Consider the following 18,664-nt stretch of genomic DNA (forward strand, 5'->3'; position numbering starts at 1 on the left):
AGAGCCACCAGCGTTGCAGGTTGTTTTGGCTGAAACTGACCGCCAGAAACATTCCGTAATCCGCGCGCCAGACTCTCCCTCTTTCTCGTCCACGGCAAAATCGCGCTGCCTGCCACATATAAGGCGAACATGAGGCTACAAGCAAGTTGGCAACTAGCCTCGCGTGCAGCACGAGGCAGCCGGCATCCACAGTTCATCACACGGTTTAGCGGGTTCGGCGTTTCTGCAGCCCTCCTGGATCTGCGTGCAGGCCCCAAACAAAATCCCCATCCCTCCAACAGTATGCAAAGCGCACGGGACATGCCCCGGAGTAGCCTTATCCTGAAGTCCTGTCTCACTTCCTTCCTGACATGCCCCGGAGTAGCCTTATCCTGAAGTCCTGTCTCACTTCCTTCCTGCAAGCTAAGTGCCATGGGGACGGGCAGCCACCTCAGCACTCCATCCACCTCAGCACTCCATCCACCTCAGCACTCCAGCCACTAGTCTGCAATTCGGTGTTCACCTTCACACTTCGCCCAGTGACGCCACTTGCGTGCATGAGTATTCGGTACGGGAATAAGATGATCCTGAACCCGAGCTACCCAGCTTGCGTTGGCGACCCAACTTCAAAGCCACGCCAACAACGAAACGCAGGGCTGTGTACACCTGGGCCGCTCACACTCAACACGAAGGCAATGCAGCAACAGCACAGAAACAAAACACTAGCAAATGTAGCTTTATCACAGCGGCCGGCAGCTGCCAGAAGGCAAGACCAGCCAGAGCGCAGCCTCAGCGTTGCTGCCTGCAGCTGCTAACCAACGGCCGTGTGTAGCATAAACCAGTCCACTTGTCCCAAATGTACAGCGATGGTAGTTCCCTAGCCCGACACGACACCGCCTCTAGGAAAGGATTGGATCGGTATTGACCCACGGTGTTGGCCTGGTGCAGCTGACCAGCCGCGCTTGCTCACCAAAGCCACGCTGCCTGCAGTCACTGTCGCACAGGTCAATGACCTCCGCCGCCCCCCCCCCCGCCGGCGCCGCCGCCCCGCCGCCCTATGCGATGCCGTACAACTCTCCAATGTAAGCCCATGCGGCCATGCCCCAGTATTCTCCACAAGACACACCCAAGTGGAAACACATTACACAAAAGAGTGCACGACAGGCTGGCCGCGAGCTGTAATCTGCAACGTTTGGGAACACACCGGTCGTGCTGCCGTCCACTTCCAACCGCCAAATTGAAGGCCGAACCGGCTCCCAGCCCCATATCATGATTCATCCCGCCTACATGATGCACATGCGTGATTAATACAACCACAAACCGCCTGAGAGTAGTACAGCAGCACATCCCCACGTCCGGTATTGTTACAAAGGCAGGCGCTTAACCGTGCCCGTTCTCCCCACGTCCGGTAACTTCAAAGCATGCTTGTTCTTGCCAAGTGGAAACCACCACACCGCCGGCATCCCTCACAGTGGCAACGCCGCCAGCTTGGGGCACACCTGCGAGTGCCCCCCGCCCGCGGCGCCCCAGTGGGCCAGCTGGCAGGCGCCGCAGCAGTACGTGACCGCCTTGCAGCGCGCGCACGTCTTGCCGCTACCCGGCGCAATGAGCGCGCTGGGCCCTTCCAGGCTCGTGCATGCCGGGTTGCAGCACACCTTGCTGTGAGCCACCGCCGCCCCCTTTCCTTTCACATCCACCACCTCCGCCTGCTCCTCCTCCTGCGCGCCTGCGTTGGTTGCTCGCGCGGACTCAGCGGCGGCCTGCCGCCGTTGCACGTCCTCCTCCAGCAGGGCGCATGCCAGCCGCTCTGGGACACACGATAGCACAAGCCACGCCCGGCTGCTGGCATCCGACCCACATCGCGGTTTCTGGGACAGCGGCTGTGGCTGCGAGCCCGCTGCCTCTGGCGCCTCCGCAACCCGCGCTTCCTCCCTGTGCTCGGCGAGCGCGGACTGCAGCAGTTGGTACGCCGCCGCCTCCGCCGCCTGCAGCTGCTCCGCCGTCACCTGCACGTAAGCCGCGTGAAATGGGTGTGCAGATTCGCCCTAACCGAATCATACCCGTGCGGCCGTGCCCATGCCCTAACGCAAGCGGCCATGTCCGAATTCATGTGTACAGCAACACGGCAGCAACAAGCGGCACAGGAATACCGTACACTTCGCATACTTGTCGCAGCACGCATCTAAGCAACCAAGCAAGACGGGGAGGCACAGTGCCGGGCTGGCCTGGGAAGGCACGGAGTTACGGTTACTTGTTGTTGGTATGGCGGGCTGCGCACCTGCTGTGACGTGGTCCCCGGCGGGTCCAGGAAAGGGCACGCCCACGCGCGCTCCTTGACCTCCTCCTCACCCGGTCCTTGCAGCGGCAGCAGCAGTGACTCCATCGCCGGCCGCTGCGCCAAGCCCCCGTACTTGTACAGCACTGCCCGCGCAGCTGCAGGCACCAGCACGTACGGCGGCGGCGGCGGTTGTGAAGGCGCCGGTGGCGTTGAAGGGCCGGTGCCTACCGCAGGGCCCAACACATCTGCTATCTGCTCCCGCCATGCCAGCGCCGCACACAGCGTGTCCTGCTCGATCAGGTCCAGCAACGCAGTCCCCGTGGACGCCAGCAGCTCGGCAACCGTCCGCAGCCGAAAGCCGCCACCGCTGCCGCCACCACCACTGCTACCGGTGGCAATGCCGGCGCCTGCCGCGCTGTTGGCCGCTGCAATATTACCGCTGCTGACTTCGCGGCGCGCCGCCTCCTTACGCACCTCCGCCTCTTCTGCCGCGCGCATGGGCTTGAGGGACAGCAGCGTAAGGACCGCCTCATACAGACGCTCCATTTGCGGTCGCCGGTCCGCGACACGGAGGCGCCACTCTTCCATAGCGACCTCCATGCATTGAGCCGCAGCGCCTGCCGCCACCTTAGACGTGGTCTCCGAATTGCCGCCGGCCCCGACCGCAGGGCTGCCGCTGCTGTTGCCGGCACTGCCGCTGCTGTCGCCTGCGGTGCCGCCACCGCTGCCGCTATCCCGGCACCCCTCCTCATGTGCGTCCCAGTACGCTAGGTGAGCACGCGCGCAGGCCCGGCACACACGCAGCTGCAGATGCAGCGTCTCGAGCGCGCATTCTAGCCACACACTCAGCACTGCGCCAGCTTCCTTGTCGTGAAACCGGTGTACGTTGAGGAGGAAGTCCATTTGCACCGGCATGACCGCCGGCGCCCACCACAAGCACATCAGTGATTGCATCCGCCGCTGCTGTGCCGCCGCTGCCGCCAAGCCAGGCGGCGACGCGCCGCCCGCCGCCGCCAGCCACCGCACATCAACAGGGAAGCGCCACAGCCAGAGGTGGATGGCTGGGGGCTGCGGGTGCGGCGGCGCCGATGCCGTCCACTCCAAAACGACCCGGACTTGCTGCGCAAGCGCCGTGAGCATGGGGGCCCATCGCTCACCGACCGAAAACTCGGTGGGTGTGGAAGTGGCGGCCGGCAAAACGCTCGCAAAATCGGTCAGCTTGCGCAGCCGCAGCGCATAGCCCGCCGCCGCCAGCCGCCGCTGCACGCAGGCCAGCGTCGCCAGCAGCGGCACCAGCTCCGCCACGGGCGCGTGCGCCAGCAGCGCCGGAAACACGCCGGAGGTCAGCAGCAAGCAGCCCACCGCACACGTCGCGATCCGGGCGCGCCGCTCCAGCACCTCCTGACGAGCCGCCTGGCCCCCGCCTGCTGCCGCTGGCTGCTCCACGAACGCCGCGCGAAGCAGCCGCTCCAGGGCCGGCAGCAGGCCCGCCTCCAGTGCGAGGCGCAGGCTGAGGCTGGGGCAGTAGTGACCAAACGGCTGTGCTGCTGCGGTGTCCGCGGCTACCGGCATTGGCTGCAGCGGCGCCAGCGGCAGCAGGTTTCCCCGCCAGTCAATCTGCAGCCGCAGCAGCAGGCCCGCGTCCGCCAGCAAGCCCATCGCGTCCTCCTCCGGCACCTCTGGCTCCAGCAGCCGAGGCGTGACTGCCGCCACCAGCCGTGTCCACATCCCTGGCAGCCGTCCCACCGCCCCTCGGGTGCCCATCTCTGGCAGCAGCCGCACCAGGAGCCGAACTGCAGGCACCGTGCGGGCCCAGTCCTCCCCGCTGATAGCGGCGTCTTTAACGCTCGTTGGGTGATCTCCCTGGGTGGCTGTGATGCAGAAATGCGCAAATCGCACCTGCTCGAAATACACTGCCACCGCCGCACACGCCTCGGCCGTCTGCATCCTCAGCTTGTCCGCCGTGCGCTGCTGCCCGCCTTCACCCTGCTGCTCCTGCTGCTGCTCCTGCTGCTGCTCCTGCTGCGTCTGCGGTTGCTGCTGAGGCCACAGAGCACAGCCCTGCGAACCCGTGTTGACGTACCCATAAGGCGGCTGCGCGACCGGCACTGCGCCGCGCCTGCCTGACACGGTGGCTTGGAAGACGCGCGTCGCCACCTGCCATGGCGCGAGCAACAGAAGACGCAACGGCAGCGTATATCAGGATAGAGCTTTCTCTTTAATGTGGACACAATGCTAACAACCTATGGGTTCGCTTGCCAAACAAGACATCCCCGCCACCTTGAACACTGATGTCCACACAACGCATGCTACAGCCGCTGCAGCCCGCGCACCCAACCGTGCCCACCCTAGAAACGCTGACTGAGGGGCGCACCTGAAGCGAGAGCAGGCGAACGTCACCCCCTGCAACATCTGTTCTGATGGCGACCTTCGCTGGCCAGCGCATTACTACCAGCGAAGCACCGAATTCGCCGAAAGGACTCGGCGTCAGGCACGCCAGCAGCAGCGCCCGCAGGCCGGGTCCCGACACGAGCTCCCGCAGCTCGGCCGCGTGGGCAGCCTGTGCCGCGGCATGGTCCGGGTCGAAGACCTGATCTAGCCGGTAGCGGCGGGTGCTGGCACACAGCTCGTCGAAGGTCAGGCCTGTCAGGCGCGTCAAGCTCAGCGTTGACTTGAGGAACAGCGCCGCAGCGCTCGCATGCAGGCGCCACATGGCGACCTGTTGCTGATCCTGTTGCTGTGGCTGCGGCGCCGGCGGGTGCTGCGGCGGCGGGTGCTGCTGCTGTTGCACCCCAACCGGCTGCTGCATGCTGGTGAGGTCGGCGGCGGTGCGCAGCAGCGCCGCCGCAGCGTGCTCCAGGAAACAGCTGCGCCGCAGTGCACCATACAGCTCCGCCCAGACATTTTTTCCAAGGTCCTCGCGAAGGTGCACCATCACGAACTCGTACGTATCAAAGTAGGAGCCCAGCTTGCGAAGCGCGGCCATCGGACTGCCGCTACCCCCGTCGCTGCCGCCCGCGCCTCTGCCGCTGGGGCCCCCGGCGCCACCGCCCGCGCCAGAGCCAGCGCGACCGCTGCTGCCACTGTCGCTGGGGCCGGCGGGCTCGGGGCGTCTTGCCACTGAGGCGCAGCCGCGCGCCAGCACGGCGAAAATGTCCCCGCGGACCAGGGCAATTGCAAGGACCCGGCTCCCGTCGCTGGGTGAGAGCAGCACGCCCGCAGATATCGCAGCGCCAAGCAAGTCGACTTCAGATTGCGAGCGTGCTGCGGTGGAGATTGCGTTGAGCAGCGCAAGCCCGAAACCGGGAGTGTGTGCCTCAGTGTTCTCTATCGTATCGAGCTGATTCAGCTGCTCTGTCAATCTGCAGAATTGCTGGGCGACCTCTGTCTGGTGTTCTAAATCACCATGCTCAACAACCTTTGGTGTCTTGGCGAGCAAACGTTTGAGAATGGCATAGTCCTTCCGAGTCTTCGCTTCTAGGCTCATTTCTTAGCTTATAGGTTTGGTAGATACCGGTATGGTCCCAGTGGGGCCAGCTGACGACGTTTCAGCTTTGCTGTGCCCAGGGGCCATGCAGTGCCCCCCTCTCGCCCTCTCCCGCGGCCAATCCCTTCCGTGGCCGATCCAGGTGTGGCGCAATCGTGCTGGAGTTGCCCCCGCCGCTATGGCTCTGGCTTCTGCAAGCTCTGCGGCCTCCCTTGCCCCTCGTCGTTCTACCAAGCCATGCTCAGGGCCCTCAGGCAGGTTGTGCATCCCAGGGCGCCCTGAGCCTGCTGCCATGTATCTGTACAAGCCAAACTTCAGAGATGCTGTGTCCCGCAGGACTGCACCCCTTGGTGTCTCCTGGAACCCTGCAGGCCTCGCCTGACATTTGCGCCGGCCAACCAGCTGCTGCTGCCACTCAAGTGACCCCACCCAACCAAGTATGACCCCTCTGCTTGTGCTCACGCTTTCTCTTCTACTGTGCCAGGCTCCAGGCCTCTCCAACGTTGTGCTCGCTGGTTTCCTCGGCGTTGTTAGTCTTAAAAGCATTCTCGATAACCCCCCCCCCTCCCCGACCTGAAGTCGCATGAGCCTGACTGCCTGACTACCTGAATCCTCTGGCCTGTCTCAGGGGTGCGGGGTGGCCAACTCGCCCCATGTGATCGGCAACGGCCGGCAACCGCCCCCAATTCCCAGTTGCGACCATGCCCCGGCCCGATTTCTTTGCATAGACCTATAAGGAGTACCCCATAGATGACCCTTGGCGCGTCGGGCGACTAAAATAAGGCCTCCGACAACAGAGCAATATTTCATCTGCCATTGCTGCGTGCACCACCTTGGTGACGCGCTTGGCGCGCCAGATCATGCTCTATTAGCAAAAGGAAGAAGATGAGGTGCTCAGGAGGGGGCTTTTAAGCTTCGAGGCTGTGGGCAATGCTCATGGCGGCAGAAAGCTGCCACAGGGCAAAAGAGGAGCTTTGCAACTGCGACGTTGCTTATCATCCGTCCTCAGCTCAATTATTCTGTTGGAATGTAAATCTACTCGCCGCAGGGTTGAACTGAACTTGCATTAAGCCGCTTCCCTCTCATTTTTGGTGTCCCAAGTTCTAGGAATCATTTACGATACATAGGGGCAAACCTGAGGCAATTGCCATGCCAATAGAGCCATCGCCGACTGCACAAAGTCGTCGCGGAGGTGAAAGGCCGGGTGACAGGGGGCCGGGAAGCGCGAACGCCCAAAAGTAGCAGCCGTAACTGCATGGATGTTATGTATGGCATCATTCATGCATAATTAGCCCCTTGGAGGATCAAAAACGCGAGATATACCCTTGTTTCAATAAGGATGTCACTTGTGTGCATAGACTAATAGATCGCATAGCCCTAGGAATCATCTAGGATAGGCAACGAAGTGGATGATGTACCGGGGGATACGCAAGCGTGAGAAACGCGTATAAAAAGTCGTCGCGGGTGTTTCAGGCGCCTAGAATTGGTGCCTGGACCGCGCGGGGCGCACATTTCACCCCTGATCCACCGGCACTAACTATATTTCCATCTATAGATGCTCCCGGGCTCCAAGGGAGAGCGAGGCGGGGAAGAACGAGCTTGCCAACAGCCAGCATGACGCTAGCAGCGTCGGGCAAGGCCGTCCTGGCCCGGCCCCAGTTGTGTTATGCGCCCAAACTGATTTTTGACATGTCAAGGTCAAAGTAGTGCTGGCGGCTGCTATTGCGCAGTCCTGCTTTCGAACTTAGGCTCAGAATTGCACCTCGCCGTGCGCATGGAAGCCCCTCTCTGCCTGCAGTAGGCACCCGGAGACCTGAAACAAAGATTCTTCAGACCTCCAATACATAACAAGGCCATAGATTGCTATCGCGCAACTTTTCCTGCCTCCAAGCCGAGACTCAAATTTGCGTCGACAAGCATGTATTCGGCCACCGTTTCATAGTCGCCCGACGCGCCAAGGGTCATCTATGGGGTACTCCTTATAGGTCTATGCAAAGAAATCGGGCCGGGGCCTGGTCGCAACTGGGAATTGGGGGCGGTTGCCGGCCGTTGCCGATCACATGGGGCGAGTTGGCCACCCCGCACCCCTGGCCTGTCTCTGCCTTCAAGCCTCGTTTGCCCCTCACTCCAACCGCATGAACCCGGCCTCCAACCTTGTTTGCCAGGCTCCTAAATTCTAGTGTCACGGCGATTGCGTCGCAGCAACCTCAGCCCTCGAGCCACAATTGGGCAGCTCGTAGCACCACTCACAGCACACCTTACCTTCACCACAAGCCAACGCCATGCATCCCGGTAATGCCAGACAGGACTAAGGGACTCCGACATTGACATGAACGCGCACTCTAGCATTCAGCGCACGGCCCCGCGCCCTGCCCCCTTTTATGAATGCGACATTACAAGAAGGGACAATCCGACCAAGCAAGGGTGCCCAGCACCCAGGCCAGGAGGGAACCATCCCCGGCTTGAAGGGAAACCGCCCTCCCCCCAGCTGGCTGCCGACCTTCACCAAACCGTGCATTGTTTCTGCGCAAAAAGCGTGTCTCAGCTGCTACATCGGCATTAGTCGAAGCCAAGCCGAAGCCCGCCAGAGCCCCACAACCGTGCAGCACACCATGTCGGCGCACGAAGCGCGGTCTACAGCACCAGACGCAAAACCAGGTACACCGGGCATACAGTCCGGCGACGCCCATTCAAACGCTAGCCCTGCAGTACAAAAACCTGCAGATGCGCGAGCACTCGACACGAAGCAAAACGCAAACCTTATCACCGGCACCCGACGCCCACACCCCAGAGGCAGGGTCAAGGCGAGGGAGGCGGGGTCGCGGGGAGTCCACATCATCAGGTAGCACTAGGAACATGCAGTCCCCGGCACTCCGCGCAAGGAATGGATGATGAGTGCTTGAATGAGAGGGCACCTTCTATGCCGTTGCTCGCACCCAACAGCGCCAATCGTGCCACAGGGCGGGCTGTAGGGCAAGCCTCACCCGTTTGAGCTAACCCACTTGAAACCCACCCAACGCAGCCTGACATACCCGTCGCACACTTCCTCGTGCGCTAACTCATCCCACGCCAAACGCCACGATCCGACCTACCGTGCTCACACGCGGCCACGCACTGCCGCAGTGCCCATAAACCGTGCAGCTCGTGTCCCTGCATCGACTGAAATAAACCATCATTATTCAGGGAGCTCTTGAACCTGATTGCAACGCAGCGGGCGTTTGGGGACGAAATCTGGTCGGGTCGTGTCGGGTTCGTGCCGACGCATGCAGGGGCAAACGCCAACTTCAGAGTTCAGGGCGCTGGTGGCACCGGACTACAGCTAAAGTACTGACTTGCTCATGTATCGCAGCCTTACAATATATTATGTAGCGCCCACGCGCCCACATACACTCCTACGTTCGAGCTAGCGCCAGCTGCCAGCCCCTTCTTTCACTTCCCTTTTCAGTGTACAAGCAATTCTAACTATGGATCGACCTCTATCCATACCGCTGCTGCTTCTAGCGGCGCGGGCAGCGGGTTGGGCTGCGATGGCAGCTGCAAAGCGTGCAGACGCTCGCGCTCGCTTCATGTGCAAGTCCGTAAGTCAACACAAACGTCACTTGTGTCGTATTTGGGCCAGCTGTGAATCACTTGCTATCAATTTCGCCCATCTGCGGTGGGCCCTAGCTCGGCTCCGACCTCGGCGACCCCGCGCTGACCGCTGTCACGCTGCCATTCCCAACCTCGCGCACAGGCCATGAATACATCGACACGCAGGCTCCCGCAATCGTGAGCGTTGTTAACGGCTTTGTCCTGCACCCGACCACCCTCACACGCATCCCGCCTACCTGGAACACACGCCACGCTACGCTACGGCCCCCGCATCACCATCCCCGCCCATTCCCCGCACTTGACAGCCTCCCTCCGCACCCCACCCCTCGTCTTTGCATCCCCTGCAGCCACGGGCGACGGCTGCCGCTTCTACCAGCACACCGCGCCGGTCCTGCCGTCGTCGCGGGGCCCGCAAGCCGCTCCGGCGCAGGACTGGGCTCCGCAACAGCCTCCGCATCCGTGGCCGCGGGTTCAGGCGCCGGCATGGGCGCCTTTGGAGCTGGCGGAAGCTGCAGCGGCAGTGGAGGCGCTGGCGCGCGTGACTTCACGCAGTGGGCATCTTCCGTCAAGAGCCGGATCTTCCCGGCGGCGGTGCGGTTGGCCATCCCCATGACTGCGGCTTGCATGGCGGCGGCGGCGGGCACGAACGGGTGGGTTGGGAGTGGGTGGGTGAGCGGGTGGGGGTGCTGCTGGAGGTGGTTGCTGAGGTGTCATGGATGTGCGTACACGCCACGCGCGCTGCGGCACGGGGGCGATACGGATAAATGAAATAACAAGGCATGGCGAATGGCATGAGCATGGCAAACGGCATAAACATCACAAGTAGCGTGTTGCGCAATGCCGTGGGCGAGTCGGCGTGTGCTCCCGCCGCAGTCAGCTGTGCGCAGCCCCCCCTCCGCTCCCCCGCTCCCCCCCTGGCTACGCCTTCACTTCTTAAATAATCATGAATGTAAACCCCACCGGGTGCCCCTCCCTGCTGCTAATAGCGATCTCCCCTTCACCTGCCCGCCGCGCCCGCAGGCAGTACTTCCAAGCGGGCGCGGCGCCCGGCGGCGGCGCCGCCGCCAGCCCCACCGCCGTCACAAAGGCCGCCACCGCCACGCACGGCGCCGCTGCCGCCGCGGCGATGGCGGCGCCGCCGCCGCTGCCGGTTCTTGCGGACGTGCGCGCGTGCCGCCTGGTGCTGGAGCAGCGAGGCATATCGCACCCGGGGCTGCAGCCGGGCGCGGCGTGGGCGGCGCTGCCTGTCGGGACCGGGCCCGACGGCAAGAGCGGGTGAGGGCGGGAGGGCGTGGCGTGGGAGCAGGAAGGGCAGAAAGGGCGCAGGTGCGGGGGTTAGGGGTGGGAGCGTGGCTCGGGATAGGACATCCGGCGCGTGAAGGGGCAGACACCTGGTGGCTACCGTGACCTCTTTTGTGTGTGGTGATGGTCTATGCACATGTGGCACGGTCCTTCCGCGTGCACACGTTATCGCTGCCCCCGCCCCCGCCCAGCCCAGCCCCCGCAGGATGGTCTACCGTCTACGACTTCCTTAACTAGTCATGAATGTGACCCCCGCTCCCCCGCGCCGCTGCTTCGCCCCCCCTGCCGCAGGGACCTGCACGTGATGTTCGAGTACCTGCTGCTGTTCCCCGCGTGAGCGGCACACGGGTGTGTTCCCCGCGTGAGCGGCGCGCGTGTGTGTTACCCGCGTGAGCGGCGCGCGTGTGTGTCCCCCGTGTGGGAGGCACATGTGCATGTGTGTCCCCCGTGTGGGAGGCACATGTGCGTGTGCCCCGCATAAGAGGTACATGTGCGTGTGCCCCGCGTGAGGGGCACATGTGTACGGAGAGCAGGGTGCGGGCGTAGCTGCACACCTGTTTTGGCAACGCTGTGAAAGTCCGAGCGGGTGCTTAAGTACAGTACATGATGCGGCTTGGGGCGTGTGCCAAGCCAAGCCAGGTGCCGAAGAGCTTAGCGGCAGCGGATAAGCGGTGGCGAGCTTTTAATAAGCGCGCTGCGGTGTGCTTGCTGTTGTGGAGCTTACGCTAGCGGACGCCTTCTCCATGATAGTAGACAGTGCATTTTATGGTTCCCGCACTGTTCTCCTTGTACTTTTACCGTCGGGGTAGTTCCTTTTCATGTCGATGTTGATTGTTGTACTGGTATTACGGTATTGCGCGGCGGGCTCGTACGTAGTCAGGTTAGGCTGCCAGCAGTTGCGGCTGATCTTGGTTGCGGCCGAACGAGTGTAGTGGCCTACTGCTGCTTCAGGTTGTTGAATGCGCACTTAGGCGGGACATGGTGATGCGGAGCAGGGAACTTGTTGGCAGTTGGACTGTTGACCGACCGCTTGAGAGTTGAGGTGACTGGAATAAGGAGCCAGCGCGGCGTGGAGAACAGCTGCAGTACATTAACGAGTAGGTCGCAACGGGAGAAGGTCGTAACGAGTGGGCGGCAGTGTACAGGCGGAGGTGATAGGGTATCTGGAGGCAAGACACATGATGATCAGGCAACATGGGAGTCACGTGCCTTGTCGGCGTGTTTGCAAGCAGGCGGCGAGATGGCAGGCGGGTGCCGACCGAGCAGGGGACCGACCCTGCGACCGCGCACCGGCTTTGCTGCGGCGTACGGGCTTACAATGAGTGGGTACGGTAGATGGTTCAGCGCAGGGTGTCAGTGGTCGGATGCTGTTCATTGGTATGCCGTAGTTGAGGATTCAAGCTGATCAGGTACCGGGAATGGACAGGTGCTGAATTCGGCGCTTGCGTTTTTTGGCGACAGGTGGCGTGCGGGGGGGGTGCAGCGAGAGAGCCACTTCAGCCGCCCTGTCATCGAAGTGTTTGCTAGTGAAAGCGAATGTCAGACGCCATCGAAGTCTCAGGGCCTGTAGGCTACAGGAGGAATGGCCGTAAGGTTGCAAGCCGCAGCAGGTCAGGGATGTACTGGTGCCGGGCCCTGTCTGGATGAAGTTTGTGTTACAAGATTGCAGGGCGCGGAGATGACAGCTGCTGATAAGGGCCATTGCAGGCACAGCAGCGATGAGGTCGGGCCAGCGGCGAAAGCAACGGAATAGCGTAGCAGCGCTGTGGCGTACCGTATTGTATCCTACTGCACCGCATGTTGCGTTGAAGGAACGATCGAGCAGGCAATCGAGCAGGAGAAGAGTGTTCGTGTGCTTGCAGGTGAAGCGGCATTGCCCGGAGGGGAGGGCCCCGTTTGAGGTCGATCGCTACTGGCCACGGAAGGCCAACGGTGTGTCCGTCCATGTGCCCCACACCACGGAGTGGGCATGCTCAAGGAGCATATGTCGGCCGCGGAGCAGCAGTTGATTTGGGGGTACGACAGGGTGTGAAGACCGCAGCGGCTGGAGGCTGCCCAGTACAGCAGCGCGAGGCATGTGCGATAAGGTAGAGGCGGAGAGAAGAGGCGGGTGTGTGAGGGTGTGTGCGCGGTGGGTCAGTGATTGTGCTTTGGCTTGCGGGTGAAGCAGGTCCATGGCCTACGGGCGCTGAATTCGGAGGCATGCGCGCACCGGCGTGCGGTTTGTCGGACCATGAGGTCCTGTGGGCTGTCAGTAATGCGGGCGAGGGGCCTCTTTACGCGGTCTACGTGTCAGTGCATGCGTGGCGGTCCGTGTATCGCCTTCCAGATCCTAGCTTTTGATAGTCAGTAGTATTCATCATTGAATAAAGCAATACCAGGCAAATCTATAAGATCGCGACGGTGTAGCTTCAATATTTAGAAGTCTAGTTTAGTTTTGCTCGCTGACCTAAACTCTCTTGGCCACGCGTTTCTCCTTTGACGAGCCCCCCGATGGCTTACAGCAACTTACAAAAAATAGGACGGCTTGACACAAAGCAGCCAGAATGCAAAGCAGGGCTGCAAGCTAAGCGTGCAAGCAAGGGTTTGAGGCGTTCCGTTAGCATCAAGGCCGCAGATGACGGCAAAAGGACAACAATAGACTCTCTGGACTCCCTGCTTGGCAGCTCTGGCGAAGGTAAGCGCCTTGCAAGCAGCGATGGTTGGAAAGAATGCACTCGGGCTTCCTCGCGTTGGAAAGCCTTCAGCAGAGGCCCAACAGCAACTCGTTTTGACTCGTGACACGGTCGATAGCGGCCCAACCCTGGAGAAGGGCTTCTCCGGAATCGGCGGACGGCGGGGGCGGTACGCGGGTGGTGCCGGTCCCGCCTGTTGCTTGGGATGCACATCCACCCACCCATCCCACTAAAGGCCCAGCTGCCTGGCTGAGACAATCGCGCTTGACCGCCACCGGCAGCTTTCAAATCGCCTTGCATTCAGGCAGCTCAGCCCTGCAGTGCGACAGCTAGCTTCGGCGCAACCCCTGACGTTCTGCTCTCTTCAGCACTGCCCGCCTCACAGCAACCCGCCCTCCATCCACGCCACAATCCACACACACCACTGCACCCGCACCTGCCCCAATCTCACAACCCCACACACGCGTCACAGGCGATAAGCAGCAACAGCAGCGCGTGGAGTGGTGGCGCGTGCGGCCCAAGCAGGAGGCGCCGCCCCGCACCACCTCCATCTCCAACAGGTGTGAGAGTGTCGCACACTCGCACACACATACCGTACACACACACGGCCCTGCAACGACCCGCCACGGGACACCAGGGGCAGCCGATCACAGAGAACGGAGTGTGCAGATCACATAAGTTCATGGGAGGCCAGCGCACGTGCACGCCGGTGCTACCGTGCATGCCGTGGTTCCTACGCGGTGCCATGTAAAAGATGTACGCTTTGCATAACAACATGACGGTTGCACTTCTCTCACGAATCACGCCCTTCCAAACCCAAACAGCCGCAACCCCTCCGGTCGATTCATTGCCAACGAGGAGATGCTGCGAAACGAGGTGTGGGCCGGAGCCAAGTGAGTGGCGCGCTGGCATGTGGGGGGCTGGGGCAGCGTGCGTGTGTAGAAGAGCATGCGGGAAGCCGTGCGGCGCCATGCCCGGCGCCTCGGGCGTTTGGAGTTGGACAGCTGTGCACGTGTCAATGAAATGTATCGGTTTGGTTAGTTGCGCATGACGGGCACCGGGCGGTTGGGGCCAAGATCTGGTCGTGTGACCGTGCCCACGTGTCCGTTGCGTCTGTGCCGTGATCCCGTACCGCGGTACCGCCATACCGCTGTACTGCTGCAATGCCAACCGTCAACCGCCAGCCACCGGCCTTCCGGGTTCCGACCCCACCTGGCGCCTGCAGTCGTTTGCTCCTCACGGCCCGCTGCTCGCGATTTCACGCTTTTGATGTCCTCCATGCCACACCCTCCGCAGAACGGCGCCTGGCCAGGCCATCGAGCTCCCCAAGGCGAGTGGGCTCGGGTCTGTCGGTCGGGGGTGTGTGCAAACCCAGGAAGGGGACCGCGCTCCGTTGGTGGTGTTGGGCTGTGTTTTGGGGGTTGATGGTCGTCTCGGGTGCTGGCACGGCCCGTCGGCGCTGGTCGGCGACAGCAACGTGCAAAGCGGACATCGCGAGCGGCTTAACTTGCAAGCTGGACGTAGGCATACTTGGAGCGGCATACTTGGAGCGGTGGCCTGCGCCCGACCCGTACAACAACAACACCTGCCTTTCCCATCACGCCTCCTCCCGCCCCGCCCCGCCCCGCCCCCTCCTTCCTCGCCCCATCCCGCCCCATCCTGTCCTGTCTACCCCGCCCCGCAGGTCACGCCGTACCTGTCGTACGCCCTGGCGCTGGTCAACGCCGCGGTGTACGGCACACTGGTGCGGATATCGCTGACCCAGGGGCCGGAGGCGGCGGCGGAGCTGCTGGGCAGCGTGGGCCTTAGCCGCGGCGGCGTGGTGGAGCAGGTGGGGAGTGTGTGTGTGTGTGGGGGGGGGGGTGTAGATACCAGCCCATACTAAACCAAACCCAATGCAATTGTGTGTGGGGGGGGGGGGGATGGGGCGTAGTGGAGAAGGTACGCGGGCCGGGGGAAGTGGGGCGTGTGGGGGTAGGGCACGAGGCGTGTGCGTGTCTTGAGGCGCGGGTGCGCAACTGACGAGGCGAGGTGGCACCATGAACCGCTGCAAGCAATGTTTCAACAGGTGCACCTCGCCTTTGCAAACCACTTCCAAAGCCATTTCACACTACACACGGTGGTCCGCCGCCTAGAATGAATTAAGGTTGCATTGCTACGATATTCAGTAAAGAGCGTATACCGTAGTGCTAACCGTGCATGCCCCTCGTAACTCGCCACACTCTCCAACTCGCCTCGCATGTCGCTCTTCACCCGGCACCCCTCACGTCTCCCCCGCCGGCCACACTTCACGCACACGCTGCCCAGGGCGAGCTGTGGCGGCTGCTGTCTGGTCTGGTGGTGCACGGCGGCCTGGGTCCGGTGGCGGTGGTCCTGCTGGGACTCGGTCTGGTGGCGCCGCGCGTGGAAGCGTCGCTGGGGTGAGCGGGGGCGTTACGGCGTTGCCAAATTACGGCAGTTGGGGGGTGCCCAGTTTGGTTGTGTGTGTCGTGATCAGGTCTATTAGGTCTTGGATGAGGTACATAAATTTTGTGCGGAGGGACAGCTATGCAGCACTGGGGTGTTGCAATCTGCCATGCTTGCTACCCGGCTTTCCGCGCATGCACGCATACAACATCCAGTGACACGCGTGCCACACGTGCCAGGTACCGCACCTTCACCGCCGCCTACCTGCTGTCAGCGCTGGCGGCGGCTGACGTCATCATCGCCCTCGGCGGCGCCGCCACTGACCTGCCGACCTCCGCCGCAACCGCCGCCGCCGCCGCCGCCGCGTCCACGTCAGCAGCGGCCGCCACGGCAGCCGCAGCTGCATCTGCAGCCGCCTCTGGCGGCAGCGGCGGCGGCAACCTGCTAGCAGCTATCCTGCACCCCGCCGGCGCTAACGTCATGGCGTCGGTTGCGGCGTCGGCGTCGGCGGCGGCTGGCGGCGCCGCCGGCGGGCTAGGACTGGGGCTGGGCGCTTTGGGCGCAGTCATGGGCATCGCCGGCGCAGCGGCGGCACACGAGGTCGTGAACGGAGGCGTGGAGGAAACCGCCGGCAGTAGCCGCAGCTCCAGCGGCAACGGCGCCAGCAGTAGCAGTGGCAGTGGCGGCAGTAGCGATGCCGCGCATGGGCACGGGAGGTCCGGCGCGGGCGCTGCCGGCGCCGCCGGCGCGATCCGGGTGGACGCCGGTGCCGTACTCCTGGCGGTTGGTGGCGTGGCGGCGGCGGCGCCGTACATACAGGAGGCGGGCGGCATTGGCGGCGCCGCCGCCGCCGGCGCGCTGCTCGCGTCCCTTGCGGCGGGTTTCGGGACAGGTGAGATGGACAGCTCTGAGGGTCGTTCGGCATGTGTGCGGATTCCGTGTAGAAGGTGGCGCAAACAGAAGAGAGCAGCAGGCTAGAATTAGAAGCCCGCGCTAGCTGGAGACCCCCAAAGTCCCACCAAACTCCGCCATGCCACTCTCCCTGCTGCCGTCGCCGCCGCTGCCGCCGCCGCCGCCTGTACAGGCTTTGCGCTGGCCGCCGCCGCCGGGCCGCGCTACCAGGTGACGCGGGAGGTGGATCTGCCGGACGGGTCCATGTGGATTCCGGATCCAGACAACGTGCAGGTGAGGAGGGGCGTGAGGAGGTTGGGTGGCGCGCTGTTGGGCTCCCCTGTTAGAGAGCTCAATGAAGGAAACACGCAGGGAAGTGTACGGCATGCGACGGTATACTCTTGCGTTTGTGAGGATACGCGGCGGCAGTTGGGACGTGCGTGGGGGATTCACGATGCGGGGCGGTCGGTGTCCGTAGGTGGCGGCACTGGCCAGGGCGGATGGACGCTTGAGTGATGGGGGTGTGCGCTGGATCCGGATTTGGAATCATGGTCCTCCGTGCCGGCGCCCTGGATCATGCGCGACTAGCATCCTTGGAATCATCCGCCTTCCCCTCAAAACGCAAGGGTGACAGCACCCCCCACCCCCCTTATATAGTCATGAATGTAAACTCCCGCACACACACCACCACCCCCACCACCATCACCACCATCACCCCCACCCCCCCACCACCACCTGTTTCTCTACGGGATTAGTTCATAGTAAACCCCACCACCACCACCACCACCACCACCACCACCACCACCACCACCACCACCACCACCCCCACCCCCACCACCCCCACCCCCACCCCCCCACCCCTGCAGGAGTACACGGTGGTGTTGGACCGCACCACCGCCATCCAGCGCTCACTGGTGACGGGCCTCATGGCGGCGGCACTGGGCGGAGCCAGTCTGTCGGTGCTGCTGGCGGCGGCGGCCCCGGGCGGCGGCGCCGGGCTGGGTCTGTAGGTGTGAGCTCGGAGGCTGTAGGTGTGGGCTTGGACGCTAGGTGTGGGCCTGTAGGTGTGGGCCCGTAGGTGTGGGCCTGGTGGCAGGGCGCTGTGGTGTGACAGTCGAACAGCACGCGATGCGTGTTCGGTACCGCATGTGTGTGTTTGGGCGTGTGCTGGAGGGGCGCGAGGAGCAAGGATGTGCGTGTGTGTCGACAGCTCAAGCTGTGCGGCATGGGCGATCGCACATGCGCGGATGCGCCCCCTCTCATGAGGTTGTGGATACCCAGCCCACAAGAATTGAGCGATGAGCGCCACAATGCGGTGCCACCGCGCTACCTTGAGATATGGACTGCCGTCGCGGCGCCTCCTCGCTCGTTTGTGCCTCACTTTCACCGTTTGTCCCGTGCTACCTCCACTGGGAATCCACTTAAAAGCACTGATCCACAACTTTGGAGCTCGGTCCCCGTGATTTGTCAGCTTGCCGGCCAGGCGGCGCGGCTCCTGGTCCTGCTCGCGGTGACGCCGTGACACACTCCGACACATCAGCAGCGCATGCGCATGTTGCAGTGCTCACGTGCTGGGGTGCGGGCGCAACGGGGGGCGGCGGACTGGCGTTGGGGCAGTGGGCGGTGGCCACTTGGCCAATCCCGCTGCTTCAAGGCTTCAAGGCTTCGTGACGTCAGCCACATGTGCCCTCACAGCGCCTCTCCACCGCGCCCCACCCTACGTAGCGCTCGGAGGTGAGCCTACTCAGCCTACTGCCTACAGCACGACCACTCCCTCAGCAGACGACTGCAGACCCCGTCGCCTGGTTTATCGCACCCGAACAAATGGCAGATTGGGGCAGATTGGCAGACTCAGCACCGTGCACCGGGCGGCAGCTAGGGGGCAGCACAGCAGGGAGCACCTTGAGCGCCCCCAAGGGTGACCTTCCTCCCCCATTTAACTTCCCTGGATCCCTGGATCCTGGCGCCCAGTCACCCTGTCCCTGTACCCCTGCTGACGGGGCCGATACAGCAAGGCGGTGCAAGCGGGGGCGGAGGTGCCGGTAGTGGCCTGTG

General features: G+C 63.0%; 3 protein-coding genes across 3 annotated transcripts; 2 read left to right on the plus strand and 1 right to left on the minus strand.

The window, feature by feature from the left end:
- Window positions 1–43: 43 nt before the first annotated feature.
- On the minus strand, window positions 44–5,709 carry CHLRE_11g468150v5 (uncharacterized protein). Its single transcript, XM_043067561.1, has 3 exons — window positions 4,632–5,709; window positions 2,258–4,414; window positions 44–1,985 (listed from the first exon to the last, which is right to left on the minus strand). Exons 1-3 carry the CDS (start codon window positions 5,241–5,243, stop codon window positions 1,446–1,448), a joined length of 3,309 nt encoding a protein of 1,102 aa, XP_042919566.1. The 5' UTR covers window positions 5,244–5,709; the 3' UTR covers window positions 44–1,445.
- Window positions 5,710–9,109: 3,400 nt separating this feature from the next.
- Window positions 9,110–12,909, plus strand: CHLRE_11g468200v5 (uncharacterized protein). The gene is made up of 5 exons (XM_043067562.1): window positions 9,110–9,322; window positions 9,478–9,512; window positions 9,683–9,985; window positions 10,356–10,610; window positions 10,929–12,909. Exons 1-5 carry the CDS (start codon window positions 9,209–9,211, stop codon window positions 10,972–10,974), a joined length of 753 nt encoding a protein of 250 aa, XP_042919567.1. The 5' UTR covers window positions 9,110–9,208; the 3' UTR covers window positions 10,975–12,909.
- Window positions 12,910–13,019: 110 nt separating this feature from the next.
- On the plus strand, window positions 13,020–18,041 carry CHLRE_11g468250v5 (uncharacterized protein). Its single transcript, XM_043067563.1, has 9 exons — window positions 13,020–13,314; window positions 13,785–13,872; window positions 14,137–14,205; window positions 14,609–14,642; window positions 14,997–15,143; window positions 15,620–15,732; window positions 15,958–16,610; window positions 16,803–16,903; window positions 17,476–18,041. Exons 1-9 carry the CDS (start codon window positions 13,131–13,133, stop codon window positions 17,617–17,619), a joined length of 1,533 nt encoding a protein of 510 aa, XP_042919568.1. The 5' UTR covers window positions 13,020–13,130; the 3' UTR covers window positions 17,620–18,041.
- Window positions 18,042–18,664: the final 623 nt, after the last annotated feature.

The sequence above is a fragment of the Chlamydomonas reinhardtii genome, chromosome 11 (genome assembly GCF_000002595.2).
Source record: "Chlamydomonas reinhardtii strain CC-503 cw92 mt+ chromosome 11, whole genome shotgun sequence".
Taxonomy (NCBI): Eukaryota; Viridiplantae; Chlorophyta; class Chlorophyceae; order Chlamydomonadales; family Chlamydomonadaceae; genus Chlamydomonas; species Chlamydomonas reinhardtii.